Source organism: Meleagris gallopavo, chromosome 28 (genome assembly GCF_905368555.1).
Source record: "Meleagris gallopavo chromosome 28, MGAL_WU_HG_1.1, whole genome shotgun sequence".
NCBI lineage: Eukaryota > Metazoa > Chordata > Aves > Galliformes > Phasianidae > Meleagris > Meleagris gallopavo.
In genome coordinates, this window is record NC_139431.1 from 4,888,726 (window position 1) to 4,912,957 (window position 24,232).

A 24,232-nucleotide genomic window follows, 5' to 3' on the forward strand; every position below is an offset into this window, starting at 1 on the left:
GATGATTTTGGTTATTTCATTGTCAGTTTGTGTGTTTGCTTCTATAAAGAGCATTAAGGAATTGCAGCAACTGCGGTCAGGGAAAGATGGGACCAAAGGAGCAGTGATGGGTTTCTCTGTGCTTTCCTCTCCCTCGTGCTGTGGTTATACTCCAGCAGTCCCTTCACGTGGCAGGCCCATAACCCTGACCCTAACCCTAATCCTAACTCTGACCCTAGCCCTAACCCTAATAATCCAAGCTCTAAACCTAACCCTGATCCTAACCCTAATAGCCCTAACGCTGATGCTGACCCATCCCCAGGGCAAGGTGTGATGCAATGACCATTGGAGCTCTACCTGCCCGCAGCCCCTTCCTTTTCCTGTGTCACCCGGGCAGCATCACCACGAGCCCCTGGAGCCGGGGGGAGAGCGAGGGGGGGCACAGGGCTCTGCTCCAGCACTGCTTTGTGTGGAGTGGGCTGGGCCTGCAGCCCCCCCACCCACAGGATGGAGAACAAAGGGGGTTTGTTGGGGAGCGAGGTGTGATCCAACAAAGCGGGGGCTGCAGGGAGCAGCAAGACCCCCCCCCTCTGCCTCCTACCCCCCAGCACTGCCCCTGGGAGGTGAAGCACAGTGCAGAAGGGAAGTTTTTAATTTTTCCATCTTTGAAAGATGAACATTCATGGGGCCTTTTGCTTTTGCTTTTTTTTTTTTTTTTTAAGTTTAAATGTCTGTTTCCTATTTATTTATTATTATTATTATTTTTAATATTATTTACAGAAATAGCTCGTGACTCATCAGAAACCTTGGAGCAGAAAACCTCGAACAGAGGGGTCATTCACTGGGAACTGGAAGCTCCCTTCCCCCCCGCCCTGCTCTGCTCAGAAGGGCTTTCGGGCGGTTATTTGGCTCAGGGATTTTGTGTGCGCCCAGCTCTGTAACCACGCAGACAGACCAGGGGGTTATGGACATGGACCTATGCAAACACAGCGCTGTCTGCACAGCCCGGCTCTGTCGAAATACATCCCCATTCATGGCTCTGCAGCCCGGATTTGGGGTTTTTCTGTTGTTTTCGGATGGCGTTTTCTTTTCAGTGTTTATTTTTGCTTTCGAAACTGCAAAGAGTGCAGGGCAGGATGGGCGCCCGCGGTGTTGCAAAACTCACTTTAAACTGCAAAGCTGGGGCTTTATGCAGAGCCCATGCTGAGCCTGGATCTGGGAGTTGGCTTCCAGCCCCTTTAAATCCCCATTGCCCATCCCCACCCCATTATCCGCTGCACCCCACAGCCCATCTCCACTCTGTTGTCCATCCCACCCCAATGACTACCCCTCCCCACTATCCATTACACACCACTGCCTGTCTCCACTCTGTTGTCCAACTCACCCCACTGCCCATTCCACCCCGCTGCCCATCCCCACCCCACTGTCCAGCCCACCCCCATTGCCCATCCTGTTCCAATGTCCATCCTGCCCCACCGTCCATCCCCACTCCATTTTTCAACCCATCCTATTGCCCATCCCCATGCCATTGCCAATTCCATCCCATTTCTCACCTCCACCCCACTGCCAATCCCCACCCTACTGACCACCCCAAACCCACAGCCCATCCTGCCCCAGGTCTGGGTTCGGGGTCACAGAGCAGTGGGGCCAGGTGGGTGCTGCAGAGTATGGGGGGTTGGCTTTGATGTGATATGAGCACAGCCACTGCCACGAGCTCCTGTGAATGTGGGTCAGTGAAGTCCCACACCCACACCAACAGCTGCATTTCCCAAAACACATCACACTCCCACAGTGCTCGGGTGGAGCAAGGCTGGGTTATGCTCAGCGCAGGACCCTCTTTGTACAGCACAGTACCCACACATCTCCTCCTGTTGCTGCAGCACAATGCCAGAACTGCTCAGGGGACGCTTTCTTTATAGGACACCGCTTGGTTTTATGGAGAACATTCCCATCGGTGTGCTGTGCGCTCCGCATTGCTGAGTAATTGGTAACCCACAGCACAGAACTGCCCAGACTTGTTTGCACGCCCTCCTGCTCTGCTGCATCCACTGCGACGAGGACAGCCCCATCCCTCTCTCCGGGGCTCCTCATGTGGGTACTGGGCTCTGGGGCTGCCATACCCGGGGTCACACTGCCCCACAGCCCCAGAGCTTTGGGGGCAATCTGTGCAGGGCCCTTTGTGGAGTGTGAGCTGATGGATGGTGGTGGTGATGTTCTGGAGCCATCTCTGCGACACGGAGCCTGCAGGAAGGAAGGTTGGGGCTGGGCTGCTGTGGACTCACGCTTGCCAAAATCCCCCCTGAATGAATGTGGGCTGCAGCATCAACATCCCATTGGGAGGAGGCAGTGCGGAGGTATTGGGGCAGCAGAGAGCACAGCAGCTCGGTGCTCACCATCACTGGGGCAGCGTGGAGATGGGATGTGCTCTGCCAAAGCTCGCAGGGAGCTCTGAGGCACCAGGAGCAGGTACCTTGTGGTAAAGGGACATGGGTGGTGGAAGAGGGGAGAGCATGAAGCTGTTTTTCAGGGCTGGATCCTACCTTTGGTTGTGGGGTCACGAGGAGGAGGGGCCTCCGCAATGAAGCTCTGTGGGATGCCCATTGGGCAGCAGCACGGCCGCGGTGCTGTGATGGGTAAAGCCTCATCCCCTGTGCCCTCTCATACCAACCCCTGCCCTGCTGATGGCACAGCACTGAGCGCTGGGCACACGAGCTGCAGTCATGGCCATGGTTCTGCATCCTCAGAGGACTTTTGAAGCAGTGCTTCTCCCATTCTGCTGCAGCTCCTTGCACGGTGGGCCCCAGTGCTGCTTGTCCCTTTCCTCCTGAGCCATAGGAGCACAGTGGGGAGATCTTGGGCCACGGCTCAACCTCACCAGCACTCATTTATTTCCACGCATTATCAGGCTGAGCTGTCAGCACAGGGCGGGAGGGGAGTGCTGCTCTGCAGCCCTATGGCTGAGCACAGCACATAGCACAGCATCACCGCTGAGCTCCTCCTGCCCAGGGCTGCCGCCCCCGGCATCAAACACCTCCACCCAGCGGCCTGCCTTGTGCGGGTGCCAGGTTAGCAGGGAGGAATGTGCGTGGTGATGCGGGGCTGGCGTGGCTGTGATTCACTGACACCCCACGGCTCCACAAACGCCATGAGCGCGGCCGGGCCCATGCTGGGTGCTGCACTAAAGTTCATTTTGGCAAGCTTCAGGTGATGAAAAGGCTCTGGTTGCTGTCCCCTGGTGACCATGGGGTGATGGCAGTGGAGGAGGGGCACAGGGGGGTCACCAGCTGCAGCAGTGGCTTCAGACCCTGGGGGACACAGCTCCGTACTGCAAAAATGGAGTGCTGCAACAGAGTGGATTGATCCGAGGGAAGTTTTGTGACTCCCCCCTCCCAGGGCAGGGAGGGCACCCCCAGCTCTTGGCTGACACCCACAGCAGCAGCCGAGCTCCGGGGGGATTACAGCAAAATTATTCCCCGTGTTGTTCGAGAGGACGGCTCCCGCGGGGGCACAGCAGCAAACCCGGCGAGGGAAAGGGCTGCTCCCCGCACCCCCTCCAAGGGGAAGTAGCCCCGGCGCTGCGTGCGGGGCGGTGGGAGGGGGAGAACTCTGACCGCTCTTCCCACGTGGGGAAACTGAGGCACGGCGCGGGGGGGCGGAGGCTCTGGGGCCCCTCCTCCGTACGCCCTCCACTCGGCCCAACGCGGAGCCGGAGGCGCAGCGCAGCCCGAGAGACCCCCGGGAGCCGGGAACCCTCCGCCTCCCCCGCCCCCTTCCTCCCCGCTCCGCTCCATCCCCCAAAAGAAACTTTCCTCCCCTCCTCCACGGCGCAGCGCTTCTGCGGACGCGGGCGGTTGTTTGTTTGTTCTCGCGGCTTTTTCTTCTTCTTTTTTTTTTTTTTTTTTAAGGAATTGGGGAAAAAAAAAAAAAAAAGTTTAACAAAAAGAAAGAAAGAAAGAAAAGAAAAAAAAGCAACCACAGCCCCGGGCGGCCGTCGGGCCGGCAGCGCTGCGCGCGGGGCGATGCGCGGGGGGGGCTGCGAGGAGCGGAGGGGGCGGGCGCGGGGCTGAGCGCTGCGCGGAGCTGCGGGGCCCAGGTGAGCCCCGAAGGGGGGAAAAAGGGGGGGGGACGGTGTCCGTCTGTCTGTCCGCCGGTCTCCGTCTGACCGTCCGGCGGCGTCCGTTCGCCTGTCCGGTCTTCTCCGTCCGTCTGCCCGTCGGCTGTCTACCCCGCGGTGGGCTCTGTCTGTCCGTGTGTCTGCCTGTGTCCGTGTGTCCGCACTGAGCCGTCTGTCCCACCGCAGCGCCGATGTCCCGGCAGAGCCGCCCGGAGCCGCGCCGCACCGATCCGCCGCCAGGTACCGGAGTGTGGGGGAGAAGGGGGGGAAATGGTCCGAGGGGAGCAACGTATGTGCACGGTGCTGGGTGTTGGGTACGTGTCTTGGGGGTCTGGTGGGGGGGGTCGTGTGTGCGTGGCTGTGGGTGTGGGTACACGTCGGGGGGTGCCGGGGGTCGGCGTGTTTGTGCATGGAGTTGTGTGTGTGTGAATGGCTGGGGAGCCCGGGGGGGTGCGGGGGTGTTTGGCGGGTGCTGGAGCTGCGTGGCTCAGGGAGGGGCGACTCGCTGGGGGCTGCCTGGCCTTGGAGGTGTGTGAGAGAGGTTGGGGGTGGGGGGAGGTTGCGGGGGGGACTTGGCAGGAAGGGGTGCGCGTGTGCGGGGAGCGGGAGGTGCGTGCCCGGCGTGCACGGCTGTGTGCGCGGCTCTCTGTGCGTGCACAGCGCTGTGTGCGTGGCTGTGTGTGTGTGCACGGCTATGGGGGGGGAGGTGAGGCTTTTTCCAGGAAGGCCGCAGTGTGTGCGTGCACGGCCGCGTGTTGCGGTGCCTGCGTGCGTGTGTGCGCGCCTGGCGCGGTGTGAGCGCAGCTGATGCCGTGAGCCTCTGGGGAGCGCAGCACGAACTTCGCAGCGATTCCTGTAACTTTGCCAAGCGCACAGGACGGGGCCGGGCTGGGTTGGGGCCAGCGGGAGCTGAAGGGGTTAAAAACGTCCCGGGAGGGGTGGTGGCTGAGGATGTGGGGAGGGCTGGGGCTGATCTGCAGCCCGGGGATCTGCGCCGGACCCCGAGAGGAGTGGGGTGTAGGGGCCCCTTCCCCACCCGCAGCAGCTCCCTGGGGTCCTGCAGACAGCAGCGGGACAGGATTGGGCTATGAAAGAGAGGATGGAAAATTTTGGGGGATCCTCACTTTTCCCATGGGACAAAGCTGGGCCCTCGGGTTGCTGATCCTGCAGAGATCAATGCACTGAAAGTCCCTGCAGAGACAGAAAAGTGCCGGGGCAGGACGGGGAGGGGGCTCAGCGGGGAGCTGGGACAGCCCTACTGGGTGCACAAAAGGGGCCACGTCCACCTCTGTGTGAGCTCCAGAAGTTGCTGTGCTGCTGCAGGCACTGGGAGCTGCTCGGTGTCATGCGGGCACAGGGATGCGGAGCCTGGGCTGCATGCAGCTGGATCATTGCTTGTTGCCTTTGGCCCCCAAGCATGGCTGGGCCCGAGTGCTGGAGAATGCATCCTCTTGTTTTCTCCCCCTGCTTCTCCTGCTGCATGCTGTGCTTCCTGGCTGAGCTCTTGGTGCTGCTCTGTGCCGTCAGACCTGGGTTGATGCATGGTGCAACGCTTCCAAGACTCCCCTGATCCAGGTTGGAGATGGGGAACCATCCCTGGACCTCGTGCCAAAAGTTCTTGCATAGGAGTCAGCCGGCAGCCTGGGTTCAGTGGAGCTCTGTGTGCTGTCAGAGCAAAGCTGTCTTTAGGGCTCTTAGAAATCCGCTCAGTGTGTTGGAAAAACAGCCCTGCAGCTTTTCTGTGCTCCCAGCCAGTAGCAGAGTGTGGGGCTTTGCTCAGCACTGCTGCACAGAGTGGGTGTACCTGAGATGGGGGCAGGTGGTGGTCAGGGCTGCTTGAGTGGGGGTCTGTGTGGGTGCTCTCAGTCACAGTGTGGGCACAGCGCTGGGTGTGCACAAGACATCCCCATGTCCACCTCCCCAGGCAGCAGAGACCACACTTTTCACACCAGCAGGAGCTCTGAATCCTTTGCTCACCCAACAGGAGTGCTCTGAAGGGCAGCTTCCCACTGCACGGCACGAGCGTCGGCTTCTTGCGCACACGGTTTGCTCTTGGTGAGCAATGAATGAATGCAGCCGGTCGGCACTCAGTGTTGTTGGCTGTGTGACGTTGCAGTGCAGAGGCGTTATCTCCTGGGCACTTTCCAGGGGCCCTGTCCTGCTGCACAGAGCCTGGGAATTTTTGCTCATCTCCTTTTCCAGCACTAAGCAGATCGTTTGGTAGCACCGAGCCCGCAGAATAAATGGGAAACAGAGTGGTGTGGCAGAGCTGTGGGCAGAGCTGAGATGACACTGCCATGCTCAGCCTCATTTCTGTGCTCTGAGTTCATTCCCTGCCATGTCTGGTGCCCACAGCCTCCTCCTGTCCAGGGCTGCCCAGCCCCAAAACAGCCACAGGTGGTTTGCAGAGAAGCCTTGGAGAGAAAAGGCGATTGTCTGTTCGTGTGAAGCATGTGGGGTGTAACTGTTTTCTGGAGGAATTAGCCAAAAAGAAAAAAAAAAAAGGGAGAAAAACAGCCGTCCATTTGGCAATGGGGACTGACTTTGTCCTTGCTTCCCACTGCAGGGCACAATGATAGTGTGAAAAGGGCTTCCTTAGGGGGCAGGTGGGGTCCCAGAGCCTCCCAGCACCAGGCAGGAGCGGGGCTGCACACAGAGTTTGGGAACAAAGCCCTGAATGAGGGCGATGCAAAGGACTCCTTGCTCAACTTAGCTTTAAGTGGAACTGCCCACGGAGCTGCGCTCAGTAAGTGCAAAGAAGAAAAAAAGAAACCCCCCAAAGAAATACATCTTTGTTTTTCCCCAGTTTAAGCCTCTTTGCGCCAGAAGATCCACTTTAGTTTTCTTTTGTAGTTCGTCATCTGCTCATGAAAACACATCGTTCTGTTCCTTTCCCTTCTTTACACCAGGAGGACGCAGCTTTCTGGCTTTTTTCAGCCGTTCTTCGTTCTGAGCAAAACAAAGCAGTCCCACCAGGGCTGTGCCGATGGCCACCCGCGCGTCCCCATTGCTCCTCCAGCTCCTAATTGAATTTCCTCGGGAAGCGCCTGTTGGGCTCTGCGAGCTGCACAAACCCAAACTGTCCTTGGGGCATTTTCTGTATTTTTGCTGATTTTTTTTTCCCCCAGCGCTCTGCCCTCTCGTGCCATTCCCCATCCGAATCAGGAGGTTTGGTTGGCAGCACCGGGGTGCTGGGTTGGGGCGGGGGAGGCTCTGTGCGGTCCTTTCCGTGTGCCCCCACTCCAGTTGTGCTGGTGGAAATGAGCTGCTGCATGCAGCAGATGAGCTAACGTGCATTTTTTGCCCCGAATCCCCATCTTCAGACTTTGCTTTGCCACATGCTTGCAGGCATTGTGCCCGTGGCCATTCCTTAGCCAGCCTTTGGCAGCCTCTTCCCAGCTCAAACAGTGCGTGGTTGACTTTGGGGGCAGTCTTCCTTCACTCCAGTGCTGTCCTGCCATCTGTCCTACAGGGCCGTCTGTCCTGCTCTGCAATGTGGTGCTTTGGGGTCATGCTTTCAGCCCACCCTGTGCTCTTTGGGTCGCTCCCCTGGGTGGAAGAGACTCCCAGCTCCACACCAGCTCCTTCCCTGGTGCGGAATGTGGTGCAGGATGGGACAGAACGGGCTGGGATGGGACAGTGCTCACCTGGTTTGGCCACTTTTGCTGCCAGGGCTGTGGGTGCAGTGTGTTCTCCCTAAAGGCCTCTCCACCAGCAATGGGTTCACTGTCTCCAGAAGCGATGATGCCTCCACCCCAATGGCTCATTGTTGGCCACGCCGGGCCATGCCCTGATCTTTGCAGAAGGGTTTGTTGCTTGCCTTCACCTTGCTGCAGCTCCTCCAAAGCTGCTTTGGTGTTGGTGCGTAGGAGAAATCCCAACCTTGCAAGCATGCAGCCCAGCAGGAAGGGCTGAGAGGGAAGGCTGAGCACCAGGACTGCAAGGTTTGGGCTCCGTCACATACATTGTTGCTTTGGGCATTGTTGCTTCCCCAACGAACCACCTGGTGACAGAGCTGTGCTTCATGCTGGCTGAGCACCGTGGCTGTGCTGACATAAATACATCAAGACTGGGGGATGTGTGATGGGCACCGGCTTAAAACTGCACACTGGTAGATCTCAGGATGAAAGGTGCTGTACGACTGCAAATTATTACTCTTGTTAATAACGATGTCCACCAGCTCACATTTATCTGCTCTTCAATTAACTTTTTTTTAAGGACTCTTAGCAGGTTAGAAAGACACAAATTTTCCCTGGCAGAACCTGTGCTGGTTTGACCCCATAAGGTTACACAATTACTGTACCGGCATGGTCCTTAATTAGACTCTCCATAATTTTCCTCAGCGTGGCGGTGTGGCTCATTGCTCTGTAATTCCCAGAATCTCCTTGGATCTGACAGGCTTTATGGCTTTATCCACTTCAGGCTTCTTGTCCTTAGGAACACCTGGCATGTTGCAGGGCCTCCTCCCACAGCCTTCCCATCCTATAAGGCTGCAAAGTCCCTCTGGTCAGCAAGGTTGGGCACTGGCAGCTCCTTGATGTGGTGCTCCTCAATGTCAGCAGATGTTGGTTCAACCCCAGACTGAATCTTTGATCCTTTGTTCTCCACCATTTTTCTACACTCCTACACCCTACAGGACGCTTGGGATGCTGCACGTTGCTCTTTGCTTTCCATAGGCAGAGCCTGGAGCAGCGCAGGGCAGGAGCCGGGTCCTGCTGAGCCACAGCTGTGCCACATCTTCCAGTTTAGACTGAGGGCTTTGAGGCTTGGGGATTGCTTCTGCCATGCAACATGCAGCACCAAGGAGTCCTGACTGCCACCTGGATGTATATTTATTTGATATATTCTTACTGTGTGAGGCACAGTTCCCATTGCTGCCTGCAGTGATGGATGTGCACACTTCTTGCAGTGGTTTTCCTTGAGCTCCCTTGCTGTGGGTCACACCGAGCCGCGCTGCCTGCTGCTTTTCCTCTCTTGTGGAGGTGATGGGTCACCCACACATCCCCATCATCACCACTGGGAGGACTGAGCCTTCCGTGAGGGTCTGGGGCGGTCAGTGCGTCCTTTGCAGGAGCGGTTGGGTCCTCTGGATGCTGGGGTTTGTAGGGACATCCAGCACAGGGTCTGTGCCCCAAACCTGCAGTGGGATTTGGTGGCTGGAGGAGCTCTGTAGACTTGTGGTTTCAGCCCCTGCCCTGCATCGGGATGGATGCAGCTCCGGCCTAGCCAAAATTCCTCTTTCCCTACCCACCCAATGGCTATAAATAACAAATAATAACAACTCCCAAGCTGGCAAGCCATTTGGGGTTTTGTGGGTTTTTTTGCTTTGTTTTGCTTTTTGCATTTAGGAAGTAACTTTTCATAGAAACCAATACTTCTTGTTTGGTTTGGGTTTTGGTTTTTTTTTTTGACCAGATTCCTCATTGTCCCAGCAGCAAAGTGTTTTTACAGAGCACAGCTCAGGTGAGCAGGGAGGAAATGCTTGCCAGGACCGAGCTGGGACCAGAGGTGGGCTGGAAGCAGCTGGGACTTGCTTGGAAGCAAGGCAGCTCCTGGGCATTGCTCGTCCCTTCCCTCACACCCTGCTCTTCCTTTCTCTGAATATCATTGAAATGCTTTAGTGCATTAATTTCAGACTGAATGTAAATAAGCCGTTTGGATTCTTCCCAGTTGAGCAAACTTTCAGACCAGAATTCTGCTTTCCACTCCTCCAGCCTGGCTCATGGGATTGGAAGGATTTGCTTCAGTGCTGTCTCTCCTGCACTTGAAACCACTTAATCAAGCTCTACAATATCCCTTGAATAGGTCAGACAGGCACCTGATTGGGCCAGGCAGCCTATATGGGAAAACCAACTGAGATTACACACTCACTTTATCTGCATAAAAAAAATTAGAAAGCTCCCAAACTAAATACCGTCGCAAGGCAGCGTGGTGGTGGTGGTGAACGCCTCACTCGGCTGCCTCTGTTTGTGTCTCCATCCAAAACAGTCCTCCCTGACCGACCGCTCCTGGGAGAATAAAGGAGGGGAAGGAGACGTGGGACTCCTGACTCGTGTCAATGGAGATGTGACCCATAGCCCTGGACGTGGATCCAGACGTGTGGATCCAGATGTGGATCCAGATGTGTTGAGCTTCTCTCCTGCCCCCATATTCCTCCCTTTGTGGCCAAAGCACTGCTGAGGTGGGGGAGAACCAGCTCATCCCTCACATCCAGCTCCAGCTGAGGAGTCCAAAGCGGGAGCCATGGGAAAACCTGGGAGGATTTGACCCCAAAGCATGCCTCCAGCATTGCATCTTCCCACATCCTCCACGCCTTCCAGCTGACGGCCGCCCGGAGGGGACGATGTGTGGGTCCCTGCAGTCAGCCAGAGCCCCACTGGGTGCAGCAAAGCCGTGCTGACGGCAGCAGTGCTCCTGTTTGTGCTGCTGACACACCGCTATTTCCTCTTGTTTGTGCAGGGCTTTGTGGACGGATCAGCTCAGTCCTGAAGGCAACGGGGAGCGCAGCGTGCCTCCTGCCCTGAGCATGCAGGCTTCTGCCCCTCGTCAGCACAAAGCTGGTGGTGCAGTGCAGGGCCCCTCCTGCTGCTCCTTTCCCTGTGATCCCAGCTCCGCTGGCACATTTTGCTGTGCAGCAGTGTTGGAGGACACGCAGTGGAAGGCCATGAGACCGTCTAGCTTTCTTGCTTCTTTCAGTTCTTTCTCCTTTTCCCTCCATTCTTCTCAATCCCTGCATTGTTTGGAGCTCCACGCTTTCCTGGGGCCGTTACATGGGGCTAGTTCTGACTTTGCAAAAGGGGAGAAGAATCGGGAAAGTTGGGAGCGTGCGTTGCTCAGCCTTGGCAGCCAGGAGGCAAAGATGAGGAGCTCCACATCTCTCTGCTTTCCTAATCTCTTGCACCTTACAGCCGGGCTGTGATTCACCAAAGCCTGACTTACTGTTCTTCAAACACTTCATTGTCTCCGTCCTCAGGAAGCATCACCCTGGGTTGCCTTTTGTTTCTCCCTTGTGTTTGGCACAGGGCTGTGCAGATGCCGTGGTGATGCCAGGGCGTCCTCGTGCCCCTCGTGGAGCAGCAGGGCTGTGTGCAGGGCAGGACAGGAGCACCTTACCCAAATCTCTCTCCCGCCCATTTCTGTCTCTCTCCTGGCCAGCTTGTCCCAGTGGGCGTTGATTTAATTGCCATCTTCCTCTCTCCACCGCTGTGGCTGTGTGTGAGAGCTCATGTTGCACAGGGTAACAATTACGGGTGCAGCAGAAAGCTGCTCCAAAGTGATGCTCAGTGCCTCGAACCCCTTCCCATGCCCTCCAGCTCTGGCTCACAGCTCCATGTGGTGCTGCCCATCCATCGAGGTGTCAGCGTTTGCTTCCCACAGGCGTTGGCCAAATCCCACGGCTCTGAGTCAGGCTGGCCCAGGTCTGGACACGACGGAGGACGTGGCTGTAGCCCTGTGGGGTGTTACTCACCTTTACACCACGCCTGTGCACAAACACCCAGGGGTGTGGGACAGCCTGGGGTGAGCACCAGAATCACCACACCTTCAGGACTGGATGCGGAGAGCTTGGTGCCAGGCTCTGCAGGTTTTCTCAGAAGAAGTGGTGGGTCCTCCACCAGGAGCCCTTCAGAGCAGGGGGCAAATCTGCGCTCTGTAAGGTAGCGCTTAAAACAAAGACCACAGGCAGGTTGTTTCTTCCCATCCCGCCTGCACCAATTGATTCCGTGAAGGAATCCGGGTGGAAAGTGCAAACCAATCTCAGCCACGCTGGGCAGGGCTCAGGCTCCGCGGCACAGCAGTCTTAAAGGGAAACCGAGGCAGGGGATGAATGCATGGGGCTGAGGCAGCATCACTGCCGGCTGCATGCATCCCCTCCTGCCCACCCCGGGCTGGGGGTGTGCCCCCACCTCCCTTGTAGGGCCTCTTGCTGTAGTCCCTGTAATTACACAGGTGAGGTCTGCCCAGCTCCAGCTTGTAGGACCTCTTGTTACACTGAGCGTAACGCGGTGGCCGAGGGCTCACTCTGCACCCCCCCCCCCGGCCCTGCCTGCCTGCATGTAGGATCTCTTGTTATAGCCAGGGAAATTACAGCTGTTTGGTCTCCCTCCCTTTGCCCAAGCTATAATTTAGGGTTATATAAAGTGCAGTCCAACCCCTGTTGTGCAAGCAGCTGCTATTCCTGTGCTGGGGAGGAGGAGGGGGCTCTGCAGTCCCTGGTCACCCGCTGGGGAGTGGTCCCCAGTCCTGGCTGGGATGCTGCAGGGAGATGTGTGGCACTGGGGTTTGTCCCCACAAGGCAGGTGGGGAGTTCGCTCATTTGGGATTTGGCTTGCCACAATTGAGGGAGTTCCTGTGCTCCTGTGCCAGGGCAAGTGGGATATGAAGGGGAGTGGCTGGCAGAGCTCTTTCATGAGAATGGGGGGGAAAGCTTGGCTGGAGGTGCTGGATGTTACTGCATCCCCTCTCTTTTTGTAGAGTGAATCTGAGACCTCAGGAGGGGTTTTAGGAGGGTGCTCACAGACCTCTGGCATTGCAGGAGGGGAAGCAGTGCCATGCAACCCTAAATCCATTGCAGCCCTCCAGCTGTTCCCCCAGCTGTGCTCTCTGGCTCAAAAAACAACAGCAGCCAGTGGATACAGCTTGCACCCTGAAGCAGAACCCCAAAGCATGACCCAGGAGTGTGATTGCCCAGGGGCTGTGTTGGTGGTTGTGACCCCCCTCCTGAGGCACTCACCCTGACCTCTTTCTCTTGCAGAGGTGGGTGACACCTCACACCCTTTACCTGCAGCCCCCAGGACTGAGAAGCCCTCGGATGACGCTGAGTCCTGCACAGCGCTGCCCAACGGCACCACAGCAGCCAGGACTGAACTCGTGGGCACTCCGGAAGCTGTGACATGTGAGTGCACCCTGACATGGCTGCTGCCAATTAATAAGTGATAGTGCTCATTGACGAGGCAGCCGTTCATCATGCCCATGCTCTGTCGGTGTGCCCTTGCTCTGTGCCCCTTTATGGGGTGGGTGGTTCTGCTCCCAGGCCGCCCCTTAGCACACAGCCACCCCTGTTGGTTGGATGCGGGCGGTTTGGTGCTTCCCCCCAGGGGGAGCAGGGTGGAGATGAGGTTGTGAACATTGAAATGCAGGCGCTGCTGCCTGGAGCAAGAAAAGCGCACGTTTCCCCAGCCCCAGCACGAGCCCTGCAAGCATCTGGGAGCTGGGCCGGCTGCCCACAGACATTCTGCACCTCTGAGTCACACCACGGCCACTGCACCCTGCACGCCGCGGCCCCACGCAGCCCCTTCCCCACCCTTTAGGGCCAAGGGGAGCACGGCCAGGCTGGTGGGGGGGCAGAGTGTGGGGCAGCTCCCTCCTTCCCCTCTGGTTCCTCGGCATTTCCACCAGCAGCCCTGTTTGCAGCCCACTACTGCTGCTTTCAGTGCAGGGTCACAGTGCAGCCCAGTCCTGCCGGTGAGCCCACCTTGGGCACAGGCAAAGAGCACTGTGGGTCTGGCACTCATCTGGGGATGCTGGTACCAGGGAGCCTGAGCTGCTCCATGAAGCATCGCTCTGGTGTGAGACACGGTGTGCCCATCCCACAGCTTTGGTTGGGATGCAGTCAGGGCAATGGGTTGCTCCTCCCTGCGCTGCCATCGCCCCGCAGAGCATCGCACGCGACTCCAGGGCTGCAGGTTGAAGAACTGACTCTCCAAAGAGCTCCTGAAAGCAATCCCGAAAGATGGAAGCTATTTTTCTAAACGAGAGGGGGGGATTGCTGGCTGGCCCTCCCTGCTGCTCACTGGAGCTGGAGCATGATTTTGATTTACAAACAGTTTAATCTGAGGAATGCAGTGAAATGGAGAATGCCAAACCCAGCACATTGTGGGCTGCTGTAAGTTGTGCTGCTTCAGAACAAAGAACAGGCAAAAGCTGGGGGTGCAGGGAGAGCAGTGGGCAGAGGTGGCCGTGCTGGGTTCTGTTGCTCATTCCCCCATAGCTCCAACCAGCCCCGGTGCCACTCTCCCCGTGGGCTCCATGCATAGTGGTGGAACCTCAGTGTGTGCTCCTGTTCCCTTGGGATACCAAACCCTGGGACTTCAGGGAGTGATGGGGGCAAAGTGTCCCATTTTATCCATGATCCATTTCCCCTTTACCTTTTTTGCCCTTCTCTCACCCCTCTTGCTTTCAACCCAATGCTTTCAGCTCAGCTCTGGTTGTTGTAAGCTTGTCTCACCCCAATGCCCGTGCAGACTTCTGCAGCTCCCATTTTGGAAGCACCACAGGCACACATTGTGGGTTTCGTGCCTCTGTCTATTTTTGCCGGTGCAAGACAGGCAGTCATTGCCGTGGGGGGTGGAGGGGGCTGAGCCGTGCCCCCTCCTCCCATGGGTCCCTCCACAGCCACACTGTGCAGAAAGCAGCTACTGTTCCCGGCGGCCGGAGGTGCCTTTGCCCTCGAGCCTCCAGGCTGAATCATCCCTTGTTTACTGGAGCGGGAGAGGGAAATCAAAGCTTGCAAAAGCTCCGCCAGTCCAGGCCGGGTCTGTGGCTTCGATTGGCATTGCTGCAGCGGGGGTCAGACATTGCAGCCCCCTCCCTCAAGCTGTGTTTCGAGCTGTGTTTCCAGCCCTCTCCTGACCACGCCGCCTTCACCACACATGGGGACACGGCGCCGGGCAGGAGCACACAGCTGGAGGCTGATAGAGCAAAATCTGCATTCCCTCCTCAGGCCGAGGAGTTCAGCCAGAGGCTGGGGAGCCCTTTCATTACGCAGCCGGGGTGATGAGCAGCGCTCCAGTTTCTCCTTATCTGGTTCAGCAGAGGCGGATGGCCGTGCAGCTCATGGGCTGCTCTGCGGGATGGCAGCCGTGCCACCGGGTTTCGTTTGGGGGCAGCAGAGGTGGAAGTTTCTCCCCATGCCCTCCGTGCCCCCACTCACCTCCACCCCTCCTGTCTGTGCTGGCAGTGCTAGGCCCCCTACCCAGGTCCTCTGCTGAGGTTTGGCAGTCACACCACATCCTACACGCCAAGACGTTGTTTCTTGCTCTTTTCTCATCCCACCCTCTCTTTCTCTGACTGCCTCCTTCCCTCCAGCTGTCTCTTGCATCTCATTCCTCCCCCTCCATTCTCCTGGACAGTGCTTTTGTCAGCATCGTTGCATCCCTCCTGCAATACCACGCCAGGTTCCCACATGCTGGCAGGGAACAGGGGCTGGGACCTCATTTGTCCCTCACCACAGCACTGCAGGGACCAGTAGTGACCTCCTGCTCTCTCCCCAGGCCAGCCCCAGATGCGAGCAGCCACGCAGGCCCCCAGCCCCTGCACCCACCTGCTGCAGAACGGGGCTGGACAAGGGCTGGATCCAGGTGGGAACACAGGGAACGGGGTCTTCCGCCCTCTGCCCAGCTCCCAGAAGCCTCACCGTAAGCTGCAGTCCCACCACTCCATCAACAGCCAGAGCAGCAAGAAGAGCAAGGGCAGCTCCAAGTCGGCTTCATCCCACATCCCTATTGAGGCGCAGGAAGGTACCGCTCTCTCCAAGGGGAATTTTCTTTGCTGTGCCCCCCAATCCCATGGGGTATCTTGTGTAGCATCCTCCCAGCTCACCAGGACCCTGAGGTTGGGCAGCAACCATGCTCCCCTCACCTCCTGCATCTGCACCACTCACCCTTCCCCAGGGCGGGTACTGATTGGGGGTCATTTCACTTCCTCCAAAATTGGTTTCTTTTGGGGTCTGGGCATGTCTCAGGCATTGAGGGAGCAGTGCTTGGCTCCCAGCCCCATCTCACCCCCTCCCTTCATTCCCAGTTTTCATCCTTTGGGGGCTGAGCATCCATTCACCAGTCCAGCACTGGTACCACTCCTCCCTGCCCACTCTCTCTGGTTGTTCCCCTGCAGACTGCTGCGTCCACTGCATCCTATCCTGCCTCTTCTGCGAGTTCCTGACCCTCTGCAACATCGTGCTGGACTGTGCCACCTGTGGCTCCTGCACCTCCGAGGACTCCTGCATCTGCTGCTGCTGCTGCAACTCGGGCGAGTGCGCGGACTGCGACCTGCCCTGCGACATGGACTGCGGCATCATCGACGCCTGCTGCGAGTCAGCCGACTGCCTGGAGATCTGCATGGAGTGCTGCGGGCTCTGCTTCTCCTCCTGAGGGCCAGATCTGGGGAGAGGGGACCGTTCCCATCCCCTCCTGCAGCCCCCCGGCAGGTGGTGTGGAAACCCAGGCGTGAAATGCCAAAAGACGGAGCCCGGTGAGGAAGGAGAGTGCTACCCCCCCCCCCACTGCAAACCTCATCCTCAGAGCTGGTGAGCCTGCTGGATCCTATCGGGGGAAGGGTGAGTCAGCAGGGCTGGGGACGGCCATAGCACTCTACCTCTCCCCACGCCCAGGGTTCGTGGGAGCATCCTGCCACCTGAGCCGAGCGCAGGAGCTCCCACCCCACGCCGTCCCAGGACACTGCTCCAGGTGCTGTGCCATGCTTTGGGGTGGCCCAGGGCATCCTCACTTCTCGGATCCTCCAAGGCTGGGTGCAGCAGAGCCTTCCACCCCACAGAGATGCCTTCTGGAGCCAGGCTGTGTGGGTGGGCGCAGCCCCCAGCCCCTCCTCGGTGCTGACATTGGCAGCCAAGTGCAATAACCAGCCTGCAGGGGGGTTCCCCCACAGCCAAGTGCCTTCATCCCCACCCACTCTCTTCCTGCAGGACTGGAACAGCCATGCAAGCTGTGACCAACCCCAAGTGTATCCCTCACTGGGCAGCTTGGTGCAAAATGACCCCCAGCAGCAGCTGGCCCCCGTCCCCTCACCGCTTGGACGGGGTTTGTGGCTGGGGGAGGGCAGAGAACACACCGTTGGAGGGCTGGGGAGAAGGGGAGGGAGAAGAAGTGTCATGGTATTATTATTTTGTCTTTGGTCCCTTTTGTTACTGTAAATAAAGGTCTTTCTTCATTTCTGAATAAGGGCTGCTGCATCACCTCATGTGCCCAAGGAATGGCAGCTCACAGCCACACTGCATCTCCGGTCCCCACATCCATCCGTGCTCAGGGCCCGGGGACGTGCAGGGGCTGCGGGGCTTTATCTTGGCACTGAGGCCATGGGGTGGCTCAGCAGCAGCCCTGAAGCTCTCCTGTCCTCTGCCCCTCACCTCTGCCGCAGGGGCATAATGTCCCTAAAAGGAGACAGGCGGCCGAGTTTGGTGGCTTGAGTTCTCCTGTGCCACCGCTCAGCCCAACCGAGCGACTGCCAAACATGCCATGCCATGCTGTGCCATGCTATGCCAGTAAGAGACCGTGACCCCCAAGAGATTGGCTTCAGGTCCCAACCACCGCAGCGAGGCTGCAAGCTGGGCTGAAGTTGAGCAAGGAGGGAAAAACACTTAAAAACCAAGGCCAAATGGGTCAGTTGGTCACAGTGACACGGGCAGGTTCGGGATCTGGGCTGCCTGCCCTCCAGGGCTGCTGCTCAGCCCTTCAACCTATTTTTAGTGGTGAGCGGAAGGCAGTCGCAGCCCGATGCTGGGCAAGTGCACAGCAGGGAGGAGGAGATGCGAGCAGCCTTCTCTATCCTAAGCATGGTGGGGTGGCAGACTGGGGCTTTAACCCATCCTCAAATGCAGCTGAGCCCCAGGGTGAGGAGTGGGGGCTGCATTTTGGTGTCTGCTCCTGGACAGGCAGCAGCGGGGCCCCAGCACAGAGCGGGTGGGAGCATTTCCACAGTTCTGGCTGCAGCTCGGCTCCAAGCCGTTCACATCCTTGGCAAGGAGGGATAGAGGCACCGGCCTTCCCCAGCCCGGCCCCACTCGTGGTGCTAATTAGGGAGGTTGGAGCTGGCAGGCTGCTCTCCCTATGGTAACGAGCGCTGCTGGAGACGCTTAATGGGGAACAGATTCCCCTGGTGCAGGAGCACCCTGGGGTTGGTCAGGCCGTGCTTGTGTCCCAGTGTGGGAAGGATGGCACGCACCCAGAGAAAAGAATGCAAATAAAATAGCACCCAGTGCAGGTACCCATAAGCACAGCTCTGCCTTGCAAAGCAATGCTCCGTCCTCAAAGAGGGCCAACCTCCTCCACCAGCTCCGTGGGCCGGGCATTGGGCAAGGTCAGGGTTTTTTAAATCCCTTTCCCAAGCCTGGAGTGCCTTCGCTACCCGCAGTGTGGGAATGGTGGTGCAGAGCAGCACAAGCGCCTGGAAAGGGCCGGAAGAGCCAAGTACACGCCTGCCTCTGGCTGCAAGCTGCTGCTGGCCATGCACCTTGCAAAGCACTGGGGAAGGCAGGGGTTAACCTTCCTGCCGGGGAATTAATTAACAGCAGATGTGCACCGTTTTTTAACTAATTGCTCTCCTGCTAGCACTTGGTTTTCGCTCCTGGTGCGGAAGCCTCAGAGCTGGGAGCTGTTGCAATGTGCCCATGCGGATGCCAGCCCTGAGGCTGTGCTGCACCAATGCCCGGGTTCACCCATCTCCCCCCCCAGGCTGGCTGGGAGGTAATTGAGTTAAATGGGCTAAAGTTCATGAAATGGTCCATTGCTCTGTTCCTGCTGCTTTTAAAGCTCGGTGACCAGGTGATGTGGCTCTGCCTGCCAGGATGAGGGTATAGTGGGCACACAGCCTCACCATGGGCAGGGAGAGCTGCACCACTCGTTGCCTTCAGGGCTTTCTCTTGCGTCGCTCTGCTGGCGATTTGTTACAGGCGAGACGTTTGATGTATTAATAATAGAAGCCGATCCTGTAATTGCTGCCAGCCTGTGTGTTCCTGGGGCTGCCCACCGAGATGCACAACGCTTGGCAAGGCAGCAGGGCCCTGACATGCCATGCGTGCAGCTGAGCCCCTCCTGTCCCACGGCTGGGGGGTGCTGAGCAGCTCGGCACTGATTGCTTTCGGCAGCCATGGCTATTTCTGTCCACAATGACAATCAATAAAGCAAGCGAGAAGATTTTTTTATTTTCCACTCCAAATACTTTCTTCATCCCATTTCCTCCCTGCTCGCAGGGTGTGCTCCAGCCAGGGGGCCCATGGAGTCGGCTCCTTCCTCCTCCCCACTGCTCCCACTCCCCATCCCAGCCCTGTGAGATCCCCATTTGATGCATTGTCGGGGCAGGTTTGGCCAGCATTGAGAGAACGGCATCCCACATGTGCGTGCGTGCGTGCACACACTGACACACATACACATGAAAACACTTTCAGAGCCAAAAGCCAAAAAAATATATAATATTAGAGCTCGGTCTCTGCAAGCCATGCAGCTCATGTAATCCCAGTTCTGCCATGTGAGGGGGGACGGACCAAGGGGAGATGACTGCAGTCTATTAAACTTCCTTTGAGAACCTGCCAGCCTGACAGCAGCTGGAAGGAATTAGCTGCTCAGGTCCACCAGCTCGGCTCCTCGCTTTCACCCTTCCCCAAAACACGGCCTGGGGCCGCAGCCTCGGCAGCGTTGCGTTTTCTCGGCTCTCTGAGAGCCCTGGAGCTGGGCAGGAGCCGGGTGGGGCCGATCTCTTTGATCTCCGATCTGCGATAAACGTGAGCGACCGACGAGGGGAAAGCTGCTGGCTGCCGACGTCCTGCACGCGTGCAAAGAGCTGGCAAGCGTTCATCGGGCAGCCAAAGCCCGCGTCTGCTGCCACTGCCTGGAGACCCCGTGCTGTGCACTGTGCTGGGGGACGCGGTGCTGCGTCCTCACATCATCTCACAGGGTGCTGCCGGCTGTGGGATCAGAGCTGTGATTACCCAGAGCCGTGCGATGTCTCCGGGGACGGGGTGCAGAAGCCGACTGATCGCTGGAGCAGCGCAGTGTTGGCCAAAGCTGCCGGGTTTTGCTGCCAAGCGGCAATTTGCCTGAAAGCACCGCTCCTCCAGCCGGCCCCGGGGCTGGGACCCAAGCGGAGACGGTATATCTCCACGTTCTGCCTTGCTACCAAGTTGGAGAAAGAAAACGCAGAGCGGTTGGTGTTAACCCTCTCCTGGGTGCTGCAGAGGAGCAGCCCCTCGCCCTTACAGGCTGCTGGAACCCAATGGGGGAGGTGGGGGTGGGCAGCGCAGGGCCCCAAAACACTGAGATCTCGAAGATACAGAAAGGAATAAAGCCAGGAAGTGTGTCCCTGCTGGACCCATGGCTCCCAGAGGTCATACACGTATGATACATGGACACACATGCCCAGGGACCGTGTGTTCAGTGCAATCCCTTCAGCTCCTGCCCAAAGCAGAGCACCATGGCAGAAGCCCCGTTTTAAACCGAAAGAGGGAAGATTTAGATCAGATGAGAGGGGGAAATGCTTTACCCAGGGGCAGTGCTGGCACTGTTGCCCAGAACTGTAGGTGCCCCATGCCCGGAGGTGCTCAAGGCCTTGGATGGGATCTCTGGGCAGCCTGAGCTGGGGGGGAGGTGGGGGCACCCAGCCCACAGCAGGGAGGGTCTCATGGGGCTGTAAGGGCTCCAACTGAGCTGTGGTTCCAAGAAGCCCATCCATGGGACAGCCCGATGGACATAAGGGTCTCAGCACCACAAGGCATGGGGCAGGTTAGGTGTGTGGGGCCACGGGGGGGGCCTGGCGTTATTACACCTCACATTACCTGGGCTGGTCACATCCTCTGCCATGGGCCTGAGCTGGGAAATGTGCCGATAAAAGTCAGAGCGAGTTTATTTCTGTTTCACTGACATTCCTTACACACTCAGCACCTTAATGCACACAGAGTGCTGTCAGCCCATAGGCACCGCTTTGCGTCTGCCTCCCTTCCTTCATCTCAGCTGCCACCACCACTGCCAGCAGCCCTCATTCCCCCATCCACAAACACTGCAGCCATTGCACGAGGGCCATCCCAGTGCCACCAGTCCATCCCGCTGCCCGGTACTGGGGGGATACCCGCCCTGCAGAGCGAGCAGAGACCACTGCGTGCAGCTCGTCAGGAAGAGGTGCCTCATAAAGCCAAATAGTGATTTCCTGCTGCAGGCTGTGGGAGTTGTTTTCTTTACAAACGCGGCTGAAACCGGAGAGGGGATGGAGAGAGCTGAAATATCTGGGAGCCGCGGTGCCGTGAGACAGCGCCGGCAGCCAACGCACACACACAGACAGGCAGCACCCGCCGGGGGTGCCAACATTTGAAAGCCATTAAGAGGAATATTTGCAGAGGAAAATTCGGCCCTACCTTTAACCCCACTCAGAAACGCACCGAGCGGCCACGGTGAGTTATAGGGTGAAAGAAGTGGCACCGTTTTTGTTTTAAGACCAAAGCGCCCGTCCCTCCCAAGCAGGGAAAGTTGGCACGTGTTTCACACACGTGTGGGACAGGGCCAGCAGCCGCCCCTTCCCGAGCATTAATTCACTCCTATTTATGTGCTCAGCCTCGTATGGGCTCCTCATACGGCCGTTCCCAAACGTGGGGTGGCACTTGGGGGCGACCCGAGCCTCCCGTTGCCTCCATCCATGTGTACGTGTGAGAGGGACCCCCCCGTGTGCCACAGCATCTGTGTGCATACATATACACACATAAATAACACCCTTCATACACGCTGATCCATATGGATGGTTGCCTGCTTGCATCGACGCAGACACATAGAGATGCATACAGACACACGCTGTGCATCCATCTGCTCACACCCAAGCTTTGTGCACCCCCAGCACTCCTCCCCCCACCACCCCGCAGTTCCAGGCTTCATCCCAGCAGCAGGAGGCTCTGCTCCCTTAGGCTCTGGGTGGCTCTCCATGCTACAAAATACCCCCTTCGTTCTCCTTCCCATGCAATCGCCAGCAATTTGGGAGCCACCCCCTGCGCTGCCATTTGGTGTTAATTATTTGAAGGGAGGTGGGGCTGATGGCTCCTATTTCTGCACCAACCCCGTTCATTTCCAAGCTCGTTAGCACCTAAGCCTGTTCCTGGCTATGGGTAACAAAGGATTTTGTGTTCTAGGCTCTGAGTTTCAAAGCGTGCCTGCACGCCCAGCACTGCTGGTATCCTCTGCCTGCTTCAAAGGCAGGTAAGCAGCTCACCTGTGTTTGCCTTGGCTGTTTTACTCAAGATTTTGGCAGCACCACGGGCTGTGCTGCTGATTACCGGCTGACCTCACACCTCCAAGCCGCCTTTTCTCTCTTTGCAATAGAGCACATCCCAGCTGTCTCCGCACCTCCTCTCTTTGAGCTCGGCCCCCGCCGCGGCCCTGTCTGCACCCCAGCTCCGAGATGGCTCCCAGATGCCGCGAGCACCCGGCTGCATCGCCCCGGCCGCAGCCCCATAGCACGGGTTATCCTTAGCTCCATAGATGCTGACAGCACAAACCCGGCCCTCTCCACACCGACCGGACGCACCAGGCCGCCCGAGGTGTGAAGCGCTTCGGCTGCTCCCGCCTGCTCCATCCGGCTCCGCGCAGTTCCGAGCTGAGGTTACCGGCGTGCGGCTGCCCCCTACCGCAGGGCATCCCGGCCCCGAGCCCGCGGCTCCGGGAGAGTGGATGGAGGTGGGTTTTGTTGCAGAAGCGCTCAGCAACCGCGTCTCTTAGTCACATCCATCCGGCCAGCAAAGACGGTACAGAATTTTGCTTGAAGCAGATTCTGATCTGAAAGCTCTTTGATGATTCCTCTGGGGGAAGGAAGGGAGGAAAAGAAGAGAGGGAAAGGAAAGGAGAGAGGAAAGGAGAGGGAGGAAAAAGGAAAGGAAAAAGGAAAGGAGAGGGAGGAAAAAGGAAAGGAGAGGGAGGAAAAAGGAAAGGAAAAAGGAAAGGAGAGGGAGGAAAAAGGAAAGGAAAAAGGAAAGGAGAGGGAGGAAAAAGGAAAGGAAAAAGGAAAGGAGAGGGAGGAAAAAGGAATGGAAAAAGGAAAGGAGAGGGAGGAAAAAGGAAAGGAGAGGGAGGAAAAAGGAAGAAAATGGAAGCAAGAAAAAAGGAAGACACACTAAGAGAGATGTTGGAAGCTGCCTTGACAGTGCCAGGGCTGCTCAGCTCTGCCTACCCCGTGGCAATGACACCCCCGAGGGGCTCTGGGGCTGCTGTGGGGGGGTTTGCTGCAGAGCTCTTGGCCCTGCCAGCCATGGGGTGTTGCAGCAGTGATGGAGGTGGATGCAGAAATGTGCCAGCAGCAGATCTTGGCTGTGATGGGGCTGTATGTGGGCTGGGGTGCCAAGGGCCCTCAGCAAGGCAGGGCTTCCTGCACCAGGGTTCCCTATTGTAAGGTCAGTAGGACCAGCTGTGCAGTGAAAGGATGAGATACACATGTGCTCTGCTTCCCCCATAAAGCACAGAAAGCAGCTGGTGTAACTCAGGCTGGTGATGGGAGGCGAGGACAGGGGAAGCCCACGCAGCCAGCTCCACCTTCCCTTGTGCTGTGCTGAAGTCTTCTGCGACTTTGGGGCTGCATCCTCCTGTTCCTTCTTTAGAGACGTCTGTCCAAAGACCCAGAGCTTTCTTTCTGCATCAAGCAGATTTTCCCTTCCTGGCTGGGTTTTTCTCTCCTCCACGCCCTGGGGTTTCTCTACAGCATATGGATAAACTGTTTGTTGGTGGCTGTGCTGGGGCTTTCTGCAGCTCAGTTTCTACAGTGCCTGTTGCCCTTGCTCTTCTTGGAAAGCTTCAGTCTCAGGAAGGCTCCTGGAGGTGCAGATTGGCTCATGGGCTGCTTTGCCAAACCAGATGGATCCCAGGGCTGTTCCCAAGACAAGAGGCTCTGCTCCCCTGGCTGGGATGAAGGACTGCACCAGGTCTCAGCATCCTCCATCCGTATCTCTCACACAGGAGGAGCAAACAGCTCTGCAGTCACTGCACTTGGGAGGATTTGCATTTACACCGTGCTTTCCGCGCCTGCAGTGTGAGCAACACAGCGCAGCCTCAGCCACCACCATCCCCGTTTTGGGGAGGGCAGAGCAAGCTGGTTGCATGGGTACAGCCCTTAATGGCAGAAAGGAGAGCAGAATAAAAACCCTCCTGCCCTCCCACCCACCCTGCTCTGCGTGCTGACATATGGAGAGCCACAGCACACAGGGGTGCAGCAGTGCCCCAGACTGTGCCTGGTGACCACACTGCACACCCTGGTCCTGCATCCATCTGCCAGCCCAGCTCTGCTCTCCTGCAGCCCTACAGCCTCCTAACAGAGAGCCAATGCTCACCTCAGGGAGGAAGGAAGCAAGCAGGAGGCAAACATTTACATCTCAGGCAATATTTCTTGGCT

The 24,232-nt window shown here is 57.8% G+C and overlaps 1 protein-coding gene across 2 annotated transcripts; it reads left to right on the forward strand.

Moving 5' to 3' along the window:
• Positions 1–3,670: 3,670 nt before the first annotated feature.
• Positions 3,671–17,046, forward strand: MDFI (MyoD family inhibitor). 2 transcript variants are annotated; one of them, XM_085210405.1, is made up of 5 exons: positions 3,671–4,072; positions 4,280–4,333; positions 12,879–12,986; positions 15,364–15,609; positions 15,983–17,046. In XM_085210405.1, exons 2-5 carry the CDS (start codon positions 4,285–4,287, stop codon positions 16,237–16,239), a joined length of 660 nt encoding a protein of 219 aa, XP_085066531.1. In that variant the 5' UTR covers positions 3,671–4,072; positions 4,280–4,284; the 3' UTR covers positions 16,240–17,046. The 2 variants fall into 2 exon arrangements, with proteins under 2 accessions (XP_085066531.1, XP_085066529.1); XM_085210403.1 differs by having other exon boundaries at positions 3,673–4,072; positions 12,846–12,986.
• The last annotated feature ends 7,186 nt before the right edge of the window (positions 17,047–24,232 follow it).

Excerpts from the sequence above, each read along its gene's own strand:
- MDFI (XM_085210403.1), top strand. The coding sequence starts at position 4,285 with ATGTCCCGGCAGAGCCGCCCGGAGCCGCGCCGCACCGATCCGCCGCCA. Across the intron at positions 4,334-12,845 it reads CCGCACCGATCCGCCGCCAG|AGGTGGGTGACACCTCACAC; the intron begins GTACCGGAGTGT and ends TTTCTCTTGCAG. Across the intron at positions 15,610-15,982 it reads CCCTATTGAGGCGCAGGAAG|ACTGCTGCGTCCACTGCATC; the intron begins GTACCGCTCTCT and ends GTTCCCCTGCAG.